Raw genomic sequence first — 17,932 nt, forward strand, 5'->3', positions numbered from 1 at the left:
GCACAATAACTCACTTAAATCTTGACAATCTGCCATTGTGGCAGCAGTAAACGATATAAGAACTGCGTCGGACACTTATTTTCTTATACAGGCGTTGCCGAGCTCAGTGCCTTATTCTGCCTGTTTGCGTATCTCTGTATTTGAATACGCATGCCTATACCAGTTTCTTTGGCGCTTCAATGTATTTACATGTTCATATATGATCTGTCATTTTAAGATGCATTGTAACATTTCACACGTAAGGCTAACAAAATGCCCTTGGGAATAAATTCCTTATCCTTTCGCAAATGCAAATCCCACATAAAGAGAAAAGTAGCAAACAACAATTGTTATAGAAAGAGCGACCTTGTAAACGATCCACGATTTTCAATTACAGTCCTGTCGTCTTTGATGTTGCTGAGCGTCAAATGGTCGAGCTAGAAGGTTATTGAGTATAGCTGTTGATACTTTAATTTTTCTATTAATTCTATTTATTATCGGCAACGGCCTTGCCGCAGTGGATACACCGGTTCCCGTCAGATCACCGAAGTTAAGCGCTGTCGGATGTGGCCGGCACTGGGATGGCTGAACGTCCGGGCGGCCATGCGCTGTTGCCATTTTTCGGGGTGCACTCAGCCTCGTAATGCCAGTTGAGGATCTACTCGACCGAATAGTAGCGGCTCCGGTCAAAGAAAACCATCATAACGACCGGGAGAGCAGTGTGCTGACCACACGCCCCTGCTGTCTGCATCCTCATCTGAGGATGATACGCCGGTCGGATGGTCCCGATGTGCCACTTGTGGCCTGAAGACGGAGTGCTATATATTGTCAGTAATTTGCGTAGGCTATATTATAAATAATATCTGATATTGCAGTGGAATGTAGCGGAATTTGATTATATGTAAATTGAAGGTGGAAAGGGGGAAAAAGGAAAGGAAAGGGGAGGTTTCATTGCTGTCAGCTGCACTGTGACATTACCCGGAATCGGCGGCGGCGAGTGAACATACACTACTGGCCATTGAATTTGCTACACCACGAAGATGACATGCTACAGACGCGAAATTTAACCAAAAGGAAGAAGATGCTGTGATATGCAAATGATTAGCTTTTCAGGTTGGCGCCGGTGGCGACACCTACAACGTGCTGACATGAGGAAAGTTTCCAACCGATTTCTCAAACACAAACAGCAGTTGACGAGCGTTGCCTGGTGAGATGTTGTGATGCCTCGTGCAAGGAGGAGAAATGCGTACCATCACGTATACGACTTCGATAAAGGTCGGAATGTAGCCTACCGCGGTTGCGGTTTATCGTATCGCGACATTGCTGCTCGCGTTGGTCGAGATACAATGACTGTTAGCAGAATACGGAACGCCGTGCTGGATCCCAACGCCCTCGTATCACTAGCAGTCGGGAAGACAGGCATCTTATCCGCATGGCTGTAACGGATCATGCAGCCACGTCTCGATCCCTGAGTCAACAGATGGGGACGTCTGCAATACAACAACCATCTGCACGAATAGTTCGACGACGTTTGCAGCAGCATGGACTAACAGCTCGGAGACCCTTGAAGCTGCATCACAGACGGGAGCGCCTGGGATGGTGTGCTCAACGACGAACCTGGGTGTACGAATGGCAAAACGTCTTTTTTTTTCGGATGAATCCAGGTTTTGTTTACAGCATCATGCTGGTCGCATCCATGTTTGGCAACATCGAGGTGAACGTACATTGGAAGCGTGTATTCGTCATCGCCGTACTGGCGTATCACCCAGCGTGATGATACGGGGTGTCATTGGTTACACGTCAAAGTCACCTCTTGTTCGCATTGACGGCACTTTGAACAGTGGACGTCACATTTCAGATGTGTTACGACCCGTGGCTCTACCCTACATTCGATCCTTGCGAAACCCTACATTTCAGCAGGATAATGCACGACCGCATGATGCAGGCCCTGTACGGGCCTTTCTGGATACAGAAAATGTTCGACTGCTGCCCTGGCCAGCACATTCTCCAGCTCTCTCACCAATTGAAAACGTCTGGTCAATGGTGGCCGAGCAACTGGCTCGTCACAATACGCCAGTCACTACTCTTGATGAACTGTGGTTTCGTGTTGAAGCTGCATGGGCAGCTGTACCTGTACACGCCATCCAAGCTCTGTTTGACCCAATGCCCAGCCGTATCAAGGCCGTTATTATGGCCAGAGGTGGTTGTTCAAATGGCTCTGAGCACTATGGGACTTAACATCTATTGGGTTGTTCTGGGTACTGATTTCTCAGGATCTATGCACCCAAATTGCGTGAAAATGTAATCACATATCAGTTCTAGTATAATATATTTGTCCAATAAATACCCGATTATCATCTGCATTTCTTCTTGGTGTAGCAATTTTAATGGCGAGTAGTGTATGTACCGGATCGGGTTTCGAACCAGGGATCTACTGCTTACTGGGCAGGTACGATAACAACGCAGAGCGAATATGGAGGAAATGCACAGGGGCTGCGGATAGGTAACGCTCTTTAGGTGTGTGGATCGGCCGTGAGGCTTACCGAGGTAGTCCGTGCAGGTGCGTTAACACTGTACCCCAGATGGCGCAGTGGTTACCGCACCTGCCTAGTAAGTGGAAGATCACGAGTTCGGCTCCCGGTTCGGTAAGTATTTCACTGGTCGTCGCCTATTCTGCGTAATGCCCAAATGCAGCTGACAGCAATGATCCCTAACTTTTAATTTCCTTTCTTCCCCTCTCCACTTTCAGTTTACATATATTGTGTAACAGCTGCGGTTTCTGCGTGGATGCCAGCCGGTGTGGCCGTGCGGTTCTAGGCACTTCAGTCTGGAACCGCATGACCGCTACGGTCGCAGGTTCGAATCCTGCCTCGGGCATGGATGTGTGTGATGTCCTTAGGGCAGTTAGGTTTAAGTAGTTCTAAGTTCTAGGGGACTGATGACCACAGATGTTAAGTCCCATAGTGCTCAAAGCCATATCTGCGTGGTGTCTGTTCTTTCGGACATGTCCAAAAGAACAGACACCATACATTCACGGAATTTCATTATGCTCGTAGCGGAAATGACTTGTTTTTCGCCAGCAGCACTGAGTGCGCCGTCCAGAATCCCCGCTACAGAGCCGACGGCTGTGCCGCCGCTCGGCGGGTGCGACGCCCCCGTCCGGCAGGCTAAACGCCGTCGACCCGGGATCGCCCGTCGGAGGGCGTGGGGCGAAGGCCGCGCGGCGGGCGTATCCGCCTCACATAATGACCCCGCGGCCCGGCCCGGCCGTGTATGTGAAAGGCACGCACGACTGCAATTGTGTAGCTAGCTGGCCGCGGCCGCGGCTGCGGCGGCCTCCGCCTTTCTCCCGGCGCGCAGCGATCGTCCCTCCCGACACGGCCATCTCCATTGTCTGGCGCGGCCGCTCACATGCCCGCCCAGCTGGCGATCTACTTTTACCGTCACCTGGCCAGCCCGCTTCATAGGCTGCGGCAGCCGGTGCCCTTCCAAACCGCGAACAGTTACTCGCGTTATTCGTTTCATTTCTACTGTCGGAAATAAAAAACACATTGCGACCGTGGCTACGAGGGAACTCCGGGTCACGTCGAAGGGAAGAGAGGTGCGGGCAGAGAAACTGCTGCAAAAGGAAGCGGTCTTTCTACCAAAAACCCTTTCTGTCGTTAATAATGCGGGCTGCGCAGTAATGGGAGTGAGACGAAATTAATCATGTATGACAGTAATGGTTCAACTCTACGGCTGTGGATTAAATTACTTGAAATGCAACAACTAGCGACTTTTTGCATAGTTTTATTCCAAAAAGCGTTTCAAGTTTCCACCCGTTCTTAATTGGCGTGATACAGCCATATCTTCATCGACACTACAATACCGTCGGCCATAGCTACCCCCGGTAGCTGAGTGGTCAGCGTGACAGACTGTCAATCCTAAGGGCCCGGGTTCGATTCCCGGCTGGGTCGGAGATTTTCTCCGCTCAGGGACTGGGTGTTGTGTTGTCCTAATCATCATCATTTCATCCCCATCGACGCGCAGGTCGCCGAAGTGGCGTCAAATCGAAAGACCTGCACTAGGCGAACGGTCTACCCGACGGGAGGCCCTAGCCACACGGCATTTCCATTTCCATTTATAGCTACAGTCTCGAAAATAATGATTCCCTTTGCTGTCACGTTTCCCCAATCGCATATTTACTATTAAGCAACGTTTACTTTTATTGCGTAACTTCTAGCTCGTTTTCTTCGTATCTATATTCCTAGCAAACACACACACACACACACACACACACACACACACACACACACACACACTGATCCCATTTGGCCGACCTTTTTGTTTATTTACACCTTAAGTCAAGTTACAATCTTCAGTTGTCTTTACACACTTAATACTGCAGACATTAAAAACTAACACATTCCGCTGTATGGCTGGAAAAATGAATGCTGGCATAGTCTCCGCTTAGCAAAATGGTTCAAATGGCTCTGAGCACTATGGAACTTAACATCGGAGGTCATCAGTCCCCTAGAACTTAGAACTACTTAAACCTAACTAACCTAAGGACATCACACACATCCGTGCCCGAGGCAGGATTCGAACCTGCGACCGTAGCAGTTGCGCGGTTCCAGACTGAATGGCCTAGAACCGCTCGGCCACGACGGCCGGCTCCTGCTTACCACACAATGTCTGCAATGTAATCAGTATGTTAAGCAATTTTACATGTTTAAAGGTACAAAAATGACTATTGGGCAATTAATATAAATGGTTATCTAATTAGTGCACAAATGTGTCAGTAACATTTAAAAAAAGATAACTATTTGAAGTGAATAACACCCAACAACTGACCGAAAGGGCCGGCTGGAGTGGCCGAGCGGGTCTAGGCGCTACAGTCTGGAGCCGCGCGACCGCTACGGTCGCAGGTTCGAATCCTGCCTCGGGCATGGATGTGCGTGATTTCCTTAGGTTTAAGTAGTTCTAAGTTCTAGGGGACTGATGACCTCAGACATTAAGTCCCATAGCGCTCAGAGCCATTTGACCGTAAGGAGTACATGAGATACGCCTTCCATAGGAGTGCTTGTCGTCTGCCTTTTCCTCGACAAGATTTATGTCGGCGTTTCTCCTCAAATCGCTCAGGACGTGAAGAAATACGCAGGGTGACAATTATTGAACTACACGAAATAAAATCGCCATAACATCTGAACGGTTCAAACTGCACGGTTGGCCGCAGGGCATGATAGGAATTAGTATGGTTCGTCAATAAGCAAATGTGTTGAGTGCTGAGGATCTGCACTTCGCAATCAAGAAGTCTCTTCATCCTCAACGTGGTGTGCATTGTCCAGTCGCGGAATAATCCGTACGATATTCCTTGACTGCACGGTGACTACCGAACGGTACGTGAAGGTTTTGAAAGATGATCTCATCCCCACTATCCGAAGTGACCATGATTTCGACAAGATATGGTTCGTGCAAGAGGAGCTCGACCCATCGGAGCAGGAGAATGTTTGATGTCATGAAAGAACACATTGAGGACCGCATTCTGTCTCTGGGGTACCCAGAGGCCACTGGCATGGGCCTCGATTGACCGCCATATTCTTCGGGTCTGAACACATGCTATGTTAAAGACAAGATGTACAGCAATAACCCCAAAACCATTGCTGAGCTGAAAACAGCCATTTAGGAGATCATCGACGACATCGATGTTTCGAAACTTCAGCAGGGCATGCAGGATTTCGCTATTCGTCTGTGCATCATCATTTACGATGATGGCAGGCATATCGAACATGTCGTAAGCTATATCTAAATCAGTTTCTTTTAATTTACGTCTATGGTCACAAACGTTTTGTTAACAGATTACCGGTTTGGGTCTGTAATGACCATCATCAGATCTGTTTTATAAAAACAAAGTCCTAATGTACTGCAGCCATAGTGGCATCTGAATATCTGTAGTGATCTCTACATGTTGAATAAAGTGTGTGCATGCCATAGTTTCGTACTAATTTACGTTTCTTTTCGTACAGTTCAATATGTTCAATAATTGTCATCCTCTGTAAGTCAATCTTTATACAAGATCGTTACGGGACCTCGGCTGTTCTACACAAAATGTCAAATCAAAACTCAGCCATCTACATTTCCAGTCTCATTTTACATATGTTACCATTTCAGCGTTACATTACGTCATCTTCAGTCTCACTGTCTGACGTGTAGGCCCCTATTTCGTTACACAAGAGATCAGATTCGTCCAACACCTCGGTCATGGGGGCTGAAGATGGCGTAATGTAACTCTGAAACTGGTAGCACAAATAAAATAAAATTGGAAATTTAGACGGCTAAAAGTGTTTTGACTCGATATTTTATATGTAAGTTTAGATTCAGCTGGCAATCCGGTAAATTTCTTTGAATTTCGCAGCGAGTTTACAGCTATGTCACCTCTCTATATATAGCAGCTACGTCGTCGATCAGCAATTTACAGAGGTCCAGATGTTATTTTCCGGCTTATTTACGATGCCTATTTTTTTCCAACCTCCTATCTGTCGCGAAAGGGATACCATAGTGAAAATAAAAAAAATGCTTTATTTGTAACATTCAGCTACATCGCTACTTAGTCGCCGCTCCGACTTTGACATCTGTCAAGCCAGAGATGTGAATTATGTGAAATACATGTAGTTGATATGCAAACACAGAATGAGAAATATTTATTTTTATTTCACATTTGAAATACTTTTTTCAAAAAACATTTTCTGCTTTAGTCGAATATCGAAAACAGATATCTTTGTATTTGTAAAATGCAAAATGCTTTTCCTTATTATTTTATTTCATACTTTATAGTTTTCATTCGTTTAATGAGCCATTTGTTTAAACAAAAGTGGTCTGATGATCGATACAGATGGCGCACGAATATGACCATGATCCTAATTATTAGAAAAGGCAGTAAGACTTTAGTTCAAGATATATGTTTACCATTATTGTTCGTTTAGTGTAAAACGTACTTAACGCCAGGGAATTGAATGAAGGAAGGAACGCCGGCCGGAGTGGCCGAGCGGCTCTAGGTGCTTCAGTCTGGAACCGCGCGACCGCTGCGGTCGCAGGTTCGAATCCTGCCTCGGGTATGGATGTATGTCATGTCCTTACGGTAGTTAGGTTTAAGTAGTTCTAAGTTCTAGGGGACTGATGACCTCAGGTGTTAAGTCCCACAGTGCTCAGAGCCATTTGAACCATTTGAAGGAAGGAGCGAGGTCACACACATTACATTTAATAGCTTCAAGAGATATGTATAACGCCAGATCTCAAGGTAATTCATACACAAAAGTTTGTGATGCAGCTATGTGAAAATGTTAAGCACTTTGGAACCTATGTTCAGGGACACCTAAAGCTTATGAAACATGTTTAGAATCTACTGGGAAATCCCCTACTTATTCATGTCCACCATGACAGAATTCATACTATAACTATTTTCAAGATCTACTCACAGCCAAGGATACTCTAAAAGAAACTTTAAGGAAACTCGCATTAATAGCTTTTAAACGAAACAATGCTAAGCAGCTTGCCAATGGCACTCGGAAGGACGACGTTTCACACCCACGTCCGGCCATCCTGATTTAGGTTTCCAGTGATTTCCCTAAATCGCTTCAGGCAAATGTCGAGATGGTTCCTGTGAAAGGGCACGAACAACGTCCTTCCCCATCCTTCCCTACCCCGATGGGACCGAGGACCCCGCTGTTTGGTTCCCTCCCCCAACCAACAAACCATTCAACTTGGAAATGAACAAACATACATACTGTGGTGTGCTGATAGAAGTTATTAAAGAAAGTCTTAATATGTATTTTGAGAGATTCTATAAACAACAGGAACCAACACCAAAGGATGGCATATTAGCATCCGTATCTTATCTTTTCTCAAATTAAAATGGGTATCAAAGAATAACAGAGAATACTTTGCAGAACTGTTTACTTCAGAAGTGCAGAAGAGACAACGAGAAGAAGGTGGGAAGAACTTGCAACGAAAGCCAGTGACAGTGGCAGCAATACAATACATCTGGAAACACTACAATATTTAGAAGACAATGACAGTAGCTAAATTCCTTGAAGAGATATAGAACAGTAAAAAATCTTTTCCTTAAATATAATACTTGTTTAACAATTTATTCTCCTGTTGGATGACTATTTTCTTTGGTGGAATAACAATAAGGCCACATAAATACACTCCTGGAAATTGAAATAAGAACACCGTGAATTCATTGTCCCAGGAAGGGGAAACTTTATTGACACATTCCTGGGGTCAGATACATCACATGATCACACTGACAGAACCACAGGCACATAGACACAGGCAACAGAGCATGCACAATGTCGGCACTAGTACAGTGTATATCCACCTTTCGCAGCAATGCAGGCTGCTATTCTCCCATGGAGACGATCGTAGAGATGCTGGATGTAGTCCTGTGGAACGGCTTGCCATGCCATTTCCACCTGGCGCCTCAGTTGGACCAGCGTTCGTGCTGGACGTGCAGACCGCGTGAGACGACGCTTCATCCAGTCCCAAATGGGGGACAGATCCGGAGATCTTGCTGGCCAGGGTAGTTGACTTACACCTTCTAGAGCACGTTGGGTGGCACGGGATACATGCGGACGTGCATTGTCCTGTTGGAACAGCAAGTTCCCTTGCCGGTCTAGGAATGGTAGAACGATGGGTTCGATGACGGTTTGGATGTACCGTGCACTATTCAGTGTCCCCTCGACGATCACCAGTGGTGTACGGCCAGTGTAGGAGATCGCTCCCCACACCATGATTCCGGGTGTTGGCCCTGTGTGCCTCGGTCGTATGCAGTCCTGATTGTGGCGCTCACCTGCACGGCGCCAAACACGCATACGACCATCATTGGCACCAAGGCAGAAGCGACTCTCATCCCTGAAGACGACACGTCTCCATTCGTCCCTCCATTCACGCCTGTCGCGACACCATTGGAGGCGGCCTGCACGATGTTGGGGCGTGAGCGGAAGACGGCCTAACGGTGTGCGGGACCGTAGCCCAGCTTCATGGAGACGGTTGCGAATGGTCCTCACCGATACCCCAGGAGCAACAGTGTCCCTAGTTTGCTGGGAAGTGGCGGTGCGGTCCCCTACGGCACTGCGTAGGATCCTACGGTCTTGGCGTGCATCCGTGCGTCGCTGCGGTCCAGTCCCAGGTCGACGGGCACGTGCACCTTCCGCCGACCACTGGCGACAACATCGATGTACTGTGGAGACCTCACGCCCACGTGTTGAGCAATTCGGTGGTACGTCCACCCGGCCTCCCGCATGCCCACTATACGCCCTCGCTCAAAGTCCGTCAACTGCACATACGGTTCACGTCCACGCTGTCGCGGCATGCTACCAGTGTTAAAGACTGCGATGGAACTCCGTATGCCACGGCAAACTGGCTGACACTGACGGCGGCGGTGCACAAATGCTGCGCAGCTAGCGCCATTCGACGGCCAACACCGCGGTTCCTGGTGTGTCCGCTGTGCCGTGCGTGTGATCATTGCTTGTACAGCCCTCTCGCAGTGTCCGGAGCAAGTATGGTGGGTCTGACACACCGGTGTCAATGTGTTCTTTTTTCCATTTCCAGGAGTGTAGAACTCACATAAACAGAATATGAAAAGTAAAATATTTGAACAATTATTGGAGGTAAAAGTGAAATAAATGTCATATCAGTTGATCTCTAACTATAGGTTTTTGCTGGAATAAAAAGTGGTTCAAATGGCTCTGAGCACTATGCGACTTAACTTCTGAGGTCATCAGTCGCCTAGAACTAATTAAACCTAACTAACCTAAAGACATCACACACACCCATGCCCGAGGCAGGATTCGAACCTGCGACCGTAGCGGCTGGAATAAAGGTATTTTGAAAATATGGATTTCGCATTCTGTATTTCAATAATTTTATTTAAAACCATTATGTACTTACATTTGAAACAGAAAAAATAACCAGTTGTTCGCATTTTGAATTTAAATAGTTATATTAAACTGTTCTGCGCGTCTGTGGCGTGGATCCAACTTATCTCGTAATAGAAGGAAGCCACCAGTTATTTTCGCCAATTCCTTACGCTGGTCTGCAGTTCGCTATCTGTCCCACAACGCTATTCTTGTAGCTAGCGGTTCATATGAGCGAAGAGATGAAAATCAATGGGAGCCAATTGCGGGATGTATCTTGGGTGATCACGCACTTCCCATCAAAAACGCTGCAGGAGGATCTTGGTTGTGCTTTCAGCATACGGCCGAATATTGTCACGAAGAAGGAAAGGCATGACAGTTACAGAATGTTGACTGCATAAAATCAGGAGAAGCCCCTCAGTACGGCGGGAGACACAATCCTTCTAGGCTTTTTAGGTGCTCGCTACGAGCTCAGAACTGAAAATTGTGACGTGATGGATAGGTACACTATGTGATCAAAAGTATCCGGACAACTGGCTGAAAATGACTTACAAGTTCGTGGCGCCCTCCATCAGTAATGCTGCTGGAATTCAATATGGTGTTGACCCAGCCTTGAAGACAGCTTCTACTCTCGCAGGCATACGTTCAATCAGATGATGAAAGGTTTCTTGGGGAATGGCAGCCCAGTCTTTATTGAGTTTTACACTGTGGAGAGGTATCGATGTCAGTCGGTGAGGTCAGGCCCTAAGTCGGCGTTCCAAAACATGCCAAAGCTGTTCTATAGGATTCAGGTCAGAACTCTTAGTAGACCAATCCATTACAGGGATGTTGTTGTCGTGTAACCACTCTGCCACAGATTGTGCATTATGAACAGGTGCTCGATCGCGTTGAAAGATGCAATCGCCATCCCCGAATTGCTCTTCAACAGTGGGAAGCAAGAAGGTGCTTAACCATCCATGTAGGCCTGTGCTGTGCTAGTGCCACGCAAAACAACAAGGGATGCAAGCCCCCTCCATGGAAAACACGACCACACCATAACTCCACGGCCTCCGCATTTTACTGTTGGCACTACACACGCTGGCAGACGACGTTCATCCGACATTCGCCATACCCACACCCTGCCATCGGATCGCCACATTGTGTACCGTGATTCGTCGCTCCACACAAGGTTTTTCCGCTGTTCAATCGTACAATGTTTACGCTCCTTACAGCAAGCGAGGCGTCGTTTGGCATTTACTGGCGTAATGTGTGGCTTATGAGTAGCCGCTCGATCATGAAATCCAAGTTATCTCACCTCCCGCGTAACTGTCATAGTACTTGCAATGGATCCTGATGCAGTTTGGAATTCCTGTGTGATGGTCTGGATAGATGTCTGCCCGTTACACATTACGACCCTCTTCAACTGTCGGCGGTGTGTTTCAGCCAACAGACAAGGTCGGCCAGTACGCTTTTGTGCTGTATGTGTTCCTTCACGTTTCCACTTCACTCTCACATCGGAAAGAGTGGAACTAGGGATGTTTAGGAGTGTAGAAATCTCGCGTACAGCCGCGCGGGATATGCCGAGCGGTCTCAGGCGCTGCACTCATGGACTGTGCTGCTGATCCTGGCGGAGGTTCGAGTCCTCCCTCGGGCATGGGTGTGTGTGTTTGTCCTTAGGATAATTTAGGTTAAGTAGTGTGTAAGCTTAGGGACTGATGACCTTAGCAGTTAAGTCCCATAAGATTTCACACACATTTGAACTTTTTTTATCTCGCGTACAAACATATGACACAAGAGACACCCAGTCACCTGACCACGTTCGACGTCCGTGAGTTCCGCGGATCGCCCCATTCTGCTCTCTCACGATGCCTAATGACTACTGAGGTCGCTGATAGAGTACCTGGCAGTAGGTGGCAGCACAATGCACCTAATCTGAAAAATGTATATTTTTGGGGTTGTCCGGATACTTTTGATCACATAGTGTACATTGGAGACACTGCGAAACATATCTTGCAAAGCTTCATCGGATTTTCACTGTGGTTTTAATTTCAGGACTGACTGGAGGCAGCAAAAAGAAAAAAAAAACAGCCTTTGCTTATACAAGTTTATCGTCAACAGCAACTAATATACCTTCAGGTAAGCATGACGTACGTCTGCTTTTGACAATACAAGATACTGCATCTTCAGTAATATCGCATGCCAATTCGGTTATTCCATGGAAACCTATGATGTTTACTAGATCACGGATGTAAAGTGTATCGGAAGCCTTGTGGGTGTCAAGAGAGACGAATAGTTTGAGGACAAAAATCTTTTACCTGCTGGATCTCATGAATGTCAAAAGCAGCCGGGTTTCTTACGATCAGTCATTCTGGAAACCATGTTTATTTCTTGCATAGGATGACGTGTCAGACATTCGGTTTCGTAGTCTTCTAAAAAATTAGCCTTAAGTCAATTCAAGTCAAACTTTAAATGTGGATAGTGAAATCAATCTGCATTATTAACTGGTTTAAGCTCTGAAATAAAACGTTTGAGTGCTACCCACTGCCGGCCGAAGTGGCGAAGCGGTTCTAAGCGCTACAGTCCGGAACCGTGCGACCGCTACGGTCGCAGGTTCGAATCCTGCCTCGGGCATGGATGTGTATGATGTCCTTAGGTTAGTTAGGTTTAAGTAGTTCTAAGTTCTAGGGGACTGATGACCACAGCAGTTAAGTCCCATAGTGCTCAGAGCCATTTGAACCATTTTTGCTACCCACTATTCACCACAATTAACACCGTTGCAAATTATGCAACATTCCACACATAATTTGGTCGCTGTGAATAAGTGAAACACGATCACACTGATACTGTAACTTACTGTACTCCTGATTATAACGTTCGCCTAATCATGGAAGAAGTTATAGGAAATAGGTTTCATGAATGGAACCCGACTTCACAATTACCAAACTCTTATTCGCATTTAAAAACAAAACGAGTATGTAATCTGAATCTTGCGCTGATACAGCGCTAAATCTAAAGCGTGATATAATCTTTCTGCGTGTGCAGTTAAGCAACCACCTCTTTGGCATTCCGCCAGAGGAATGCGCTCTCCATCATGGCAACTTAACGGCAATATGCACGAGCTCACGGTCAGTTGTTTACAACCGGTAACTGCAGGATGGCCCTCCAAAGATAAGCGCTGTTGGTCATGAGGGACATGGAGGCGATGAACGTTAGTCGAAGTTGAATATCACTTAGAACAGGTATGTGTTTCTCTATTCTACCAACTTCTGTGCCCGAGGAGCAGGTCTCTCGGATTTGGTGGAAGACTGCCTGGAAATTTGGCTGCTATTTATGTCCAAAAAATTCACGGACATTGTGGGGTTACTGAGCCGTAGCCATTGGCGCATGATGGACTTGTTTGTTGAGCTACTTATGTGTAGACTGTATGAACGATTTTTCAGAGCAATCCGATGAGCCGTAGAGTTCTTCATACTATGTGTATTATTTTGTTTCAGGTTTCAGTTAACCCGATTTTGTTTGAGTGTTTACCGAATCCAGCTTGGACAACTTACATGACTAAAATATTTTATGCCACAGTTGTTCCTGTCTACAGATTTTGAGAACTGTTGGTAGTCTATGAATATTATTTGTGCTGCTGTTGTGTAATTTACTCTATATCTACGGTTAGTGTAAGTTTACTACCTACTGTTTTAGTTGAAACCATGAGGGTATTGCTGCTTAAATTGAATGAGTTATCACAACTTAAGTCAAGCTACTAAACTTTAGTACATCTTCTCTTGGCTGAGATTTTACTTAATACCATGTTTGGCTGTTTTGATAATAAACCGCTACCTACCTATGAGATTTCAAATAATAGTTCTGTAGATTGCGTAAAGGTTAAATTTAATTTCGTTTTGTAGCTAATCATTGCCTCCTCTGATCTGCTGTATTGATGGATTAATTGATGTATTAACTAAATGGTTATTGACGCTTGATATATATTTTTGGACCAAGTGTTAAGTGAAATGTTATCCTCTCTGTTCCAGTACGGCAGTAGCATAATTCACAATGTGCTTTATTGAATGTCGATTTCAAACCTCACCTGAAAATTGCAGTAATTTAAAATTACTAAATCTCTACTGCTGATTTTCTTCCATTCATGTGAGTTTGTCATGTTTTTCCCATTAAGATATGTGATTTTAGTTTATACTGTTTTTTAAATTTACACTATCTGTTAAATAAAGTATTTTGTGTGTGATGTTTTATGTTTTTGTGTACTGGTACCGTACCACCCCCAGCTCCTCGCTTACTAATGTATTTCAGAATATTATTCCAATATTACCCTTGAAAAACAAAAACGCAGGATACCAACCAGAAACATTAAAGCTAATTATGTAGGACATTGTTTTCACAGTTAGGAAGACTGAAGGAAGAACAAAATGAGAGTTATTCAACAGCGCAACTCGAATTTTTGAAATTAACAAGAAAAATAACCCAATGAACTTCACATCCAAATGCACAAAAAAAACAGTTAAATGCGATCTCCTCTGAGTGCAGACTGTGAAATATGAAATGCGATCTCCTCAGAGTGCAGGCTGTGAAATACGAAACTAACTCCCTGTACCACTAACAAGGAACAAAGTTGACGTCTTCAGACTGCACCATCAGAATGGGACGACCATCAGGAAGCGAATGGTAAGAATTCAAAGTTCTCTGTTCTGCACCCAAACACCGTTGCACGAACGAATGCATGCTTGTCGCCATGTGACGAACGCGAAAGTTCTTCGAAGTTTGGAGTAGAAGGGGACACCGCAATAGATGGACAGAAATTATGCCGGGATGCTATGAAATTTCTCATGTTTTACGGTAAACGAGAACGTTGTCATCCGTGCTGAACAGATACTTGTCGCATTTCAAATGGGCAGTGCGGAGCATATCAGCCCTGCCGTCGTTGTGAAGGATTAGTTGAGAACATGACGAGTAGGCCCTGTGGGAACCTTCCAGAATGCTGTCCAAGTCTTGATAAAGCTTTTCTGCCGCAACTCGACACAAAGGACAGGTTGTCCCGGAGTCTGCTTCCTTACGTGAGAATCTTCAGCCCCTTTCCAACAGTTTTTAGTACCCGATAAAATTTATAAAATCAACATAAATGAACTGATTCAGGATCGTGAAACGATCTGCACCAGTCACGTTACAGTGGCTTAAGGATAATTTGGAATGTACCCTTCCACAACGGCAATCCGGTGGCCGAAACAAAGTCTCACCTCCCAACGCTTGGTAATATTCGTGAAAAAAAGCCCTCGAAAAATAAGATAAAGTAAAAAGTGATGAAGAGGAGTGTAGCGATTAGATGCAAAACATACGGAGTTGCATAGCACCGTTGTCACTCATCCCCACCAAAAACTGTCTAACTTTCTGTACTGCGGATCAGTACATGGAACAAAGGTCAAACCTGCAATACAGAGATCCTCCAAAGACATTTCAGCAAACTGACCATAAAGCAGTTCAAGTCCTATGGCGCAGTGGTCTCCGGAGGACAGTTTGCTTCTGCCTTGTACAACTGCTGATCACAAATTGTTTTATAACACTTCTTTAAATCTGCAGCTACAGTTAGACGACTTCAAGGGTCCAGAAACAGCGGCTGTTTACTAGCATACCATGGATACTAATGATACCAATAAGACTAAATTTATAACCGCCTAAGGTAAACGGACAGATTGTACAGGCTTTCGTGACAGTTTATTACTACGTAGTGCAGTCCAGCAGTGACACGTAGCCATAAATCGCGTGGATAAACTGATACCATAAGAGGTGAAATACTGAGCAAAGATATTACGTACTCGTTAGAAAAGGCTTCATATTGGATAAAATAGGAATCATTGCTCACAGCTTTAGTAACCCATCTGTCGCTCTTCACTAAATGTCGCATCATGCATTAGTAGTAAAGACACAGATCAACTGATCTCTTTATTTCAATGCCAAATATCATTCCTAGCTCAATAGCGATCGATTAGTCAGAATTTATGAAACGATCTTGACTATCAGATATGATAATCCCGCGGAAAAAGAATTAAATCCAACACGCCCGTCAGTTCTGCGTGGCAGGATGTATGAATAATTTCCTATTCATTTATCACTGGCCGAGACTACAGCTCTATAAGATTCGACGAAACTGCCGACTTAGATTGATGCAGAATATCATTACCTGTTATGATTCTTTTAGTGCCTCACGTGCTACATTCAGCGTGTCCCTTGTTTTTTCATTTATTTACTAATAAGCCAGTGACCTTGAGATTTAGAGTAAGCATGTCTACTCGTGTAATAATAAAGAATAACTTAGCCGTGATCGTGGGGATTAATGAGTCTTAATCACTGCTGCAGGCAGTGGCAAGTGAATGCCAAAAATCTGTAAAAAGAATCGGAGTATTTTCTTTTATTAACAATCTGAATCACTGCAAAACTGACCAAAGTGAGCTCCTGGTGATTTCAGTCAAGGTAAACAAACGATTAATTCGTAAGATACTCAGTTCCACTTATCGCATACTGCACAACTTTTTTAAAACTAAATTATAGAAATTTTGAGGTTTCATTTGTAGTTTGCTTCTAAGTGACAAAGATGCGTTCAGACCACAAGATTTGGATAACTTTAACACTTTTGGGATGAAACGTTTAAGAAAAAATAAATAATAACGCTAAAATATTTAGCACCCCGTCGACAACCATATCCTTAGGGACGGACCGCGAAATCGGTTTAGTGAGTCAAACCGAACGTGTCTGTTTGAAATTGTTTTCTGTCAGCGATTTCGGGATATCCGGAAGGGGATATGATCCGTCGTTCTCTAGAATAGGTATCCATTGTCTTACCACCAGAGTCTCCTCTTTCGGTTGAATACCAACTTCTTTGACATTCCACAGTTTCTCGCGCTTGAATTAACATGCAAACTCGATTCAGTTTCTCAGAAGCTATTATAATCTTGGTGGTATTAGCAAAATCTCGAACGTACGTTCTTAAAAACAGGAATGTCACGATAAAATTCTGAAATAATTTGATCATTAATTCTTTATTGGGCGCCTTTAACCCTTTCTTTATTTCAGCTGATGTATTTATCATTGTCGTGTTAGGGCTCGTCGGTTAGTATTTTATAGAAACAAATTTTTAATAGAAATATGCTTCTTTTTTCCTGATGTGAAAATTTCCAGGGAGGAGCTTAAAAGACATTTGAGCTTCGGAGGGACATTGTGTGTAACAAACAGATCAGAGTAGGGTCACGTCACAGCTACGCTAGAACTTCAAGGGTTTCGAAAGCGCTGATCAATAGCTTAGTCGTCATCTTAACAATCACCGTCAGACATCAGATATACGCTGCTAAATAAGAGGCCTCCTCTAGACACTTGCCGGCCGCGGTGGTCTAGCGGTTCTAGGCGCGCAGTCCGGAACCGCGTAACTGCTACGGTCGCAGGTTCGAATCCTGCCTCGGGCATGGATGTGTGTGATGTCCTTAGGTTAGTTAGGTTTAAGTAATTCTAAGTTCTAGGGGACTGATGACCACAGTAGTTAAGTCCCATAGCGCTCAGAGCCTAGACACTTTCCTGAATTATATAAAGTTGTATGCATCCATGTTGCTTCTGCATGTCTTTTAATATTGTGTACCAAGCTACCATCAACTTCTCGTTTCGCTCTTTCCTCATCTGTTGGAACCCAGCAGCGAACGACCTCGTTCCACATATCACTCGTTCACCTGGTTACACGTTCCACACCCTTTCATTCATATGGTAGCCGTAACTACGCCTGCACTCCAGTCCGTTTTCTGATCCACTTGTCAACCAGTTGTCACGTCAGTAATGTAAGGACCCGCAGTTAAATTCTCGTTACGTCCTAAGAGCTGTTTTCGTGGACCTTACTAAGTCCTCTCGCAACACTTCCTGCTTGTCAATAGGGACAAGTGGAACCTTTATTCGAGTTTCGAATTTACGTTACCTGTATACATTCTGTAGGCAACGGCCTTGCGGCAGGGGGTACACCGGTTCACGTCAGCTAACCGAAGTTAAGCGCTGTCGGGCGTGGCCGGCATTTGGATGGGTGACCATCCGGGCCGCCA

At 45.0% G+C, this 17,932-nt stretch overlaps 1 protein-coding gene and 1 pseudogene across 1 annotated transcript in view; both read left to right on the top strand.

Annotated features, from left to right (window-relative positions):
* Window positions 1-478: 478 nt before the first annotated feature.
* LOC124597714 lies at window positions 479-596 on the top strand (annotated as a pseudogene).
* A 2,444-nt stretch (window positions 597-3,040) lies between these two features.
* LOC124594454 (serine/arginine repetitive matrix protein 1-like) overlaps window positions 3,041-17,932 on the top strand; it is a 116,757-nt gene continuing 101,865 nt past the window's right edge. The window contains exon 1 of the mRNA XM_047132830.1: window positions 3,041-3,250. Coding sequence (XP_046988786.1) covers window positions 3,041-3,250 — 210 coding nt within the window. The remainder of the gene's footprint in view (window positions 3,251-17,932) is intronic.

This window comes from Schistocerca americana, chromosome 2 (assembly GCF_021461395.2).
Source record: "Schistocerca americana isolate TAMUIC-IGC-003095 chromosome 2, iqSchAmer2.1, whole genome shotgun sequence".
Classification (NCBI taxonomy): domain Eukaryota; kingdom Metazoa; phylum Arthropoda; class Insecta; order Orthoptera; family Acrididae; genus Schistocerca; species Schistocerca americana.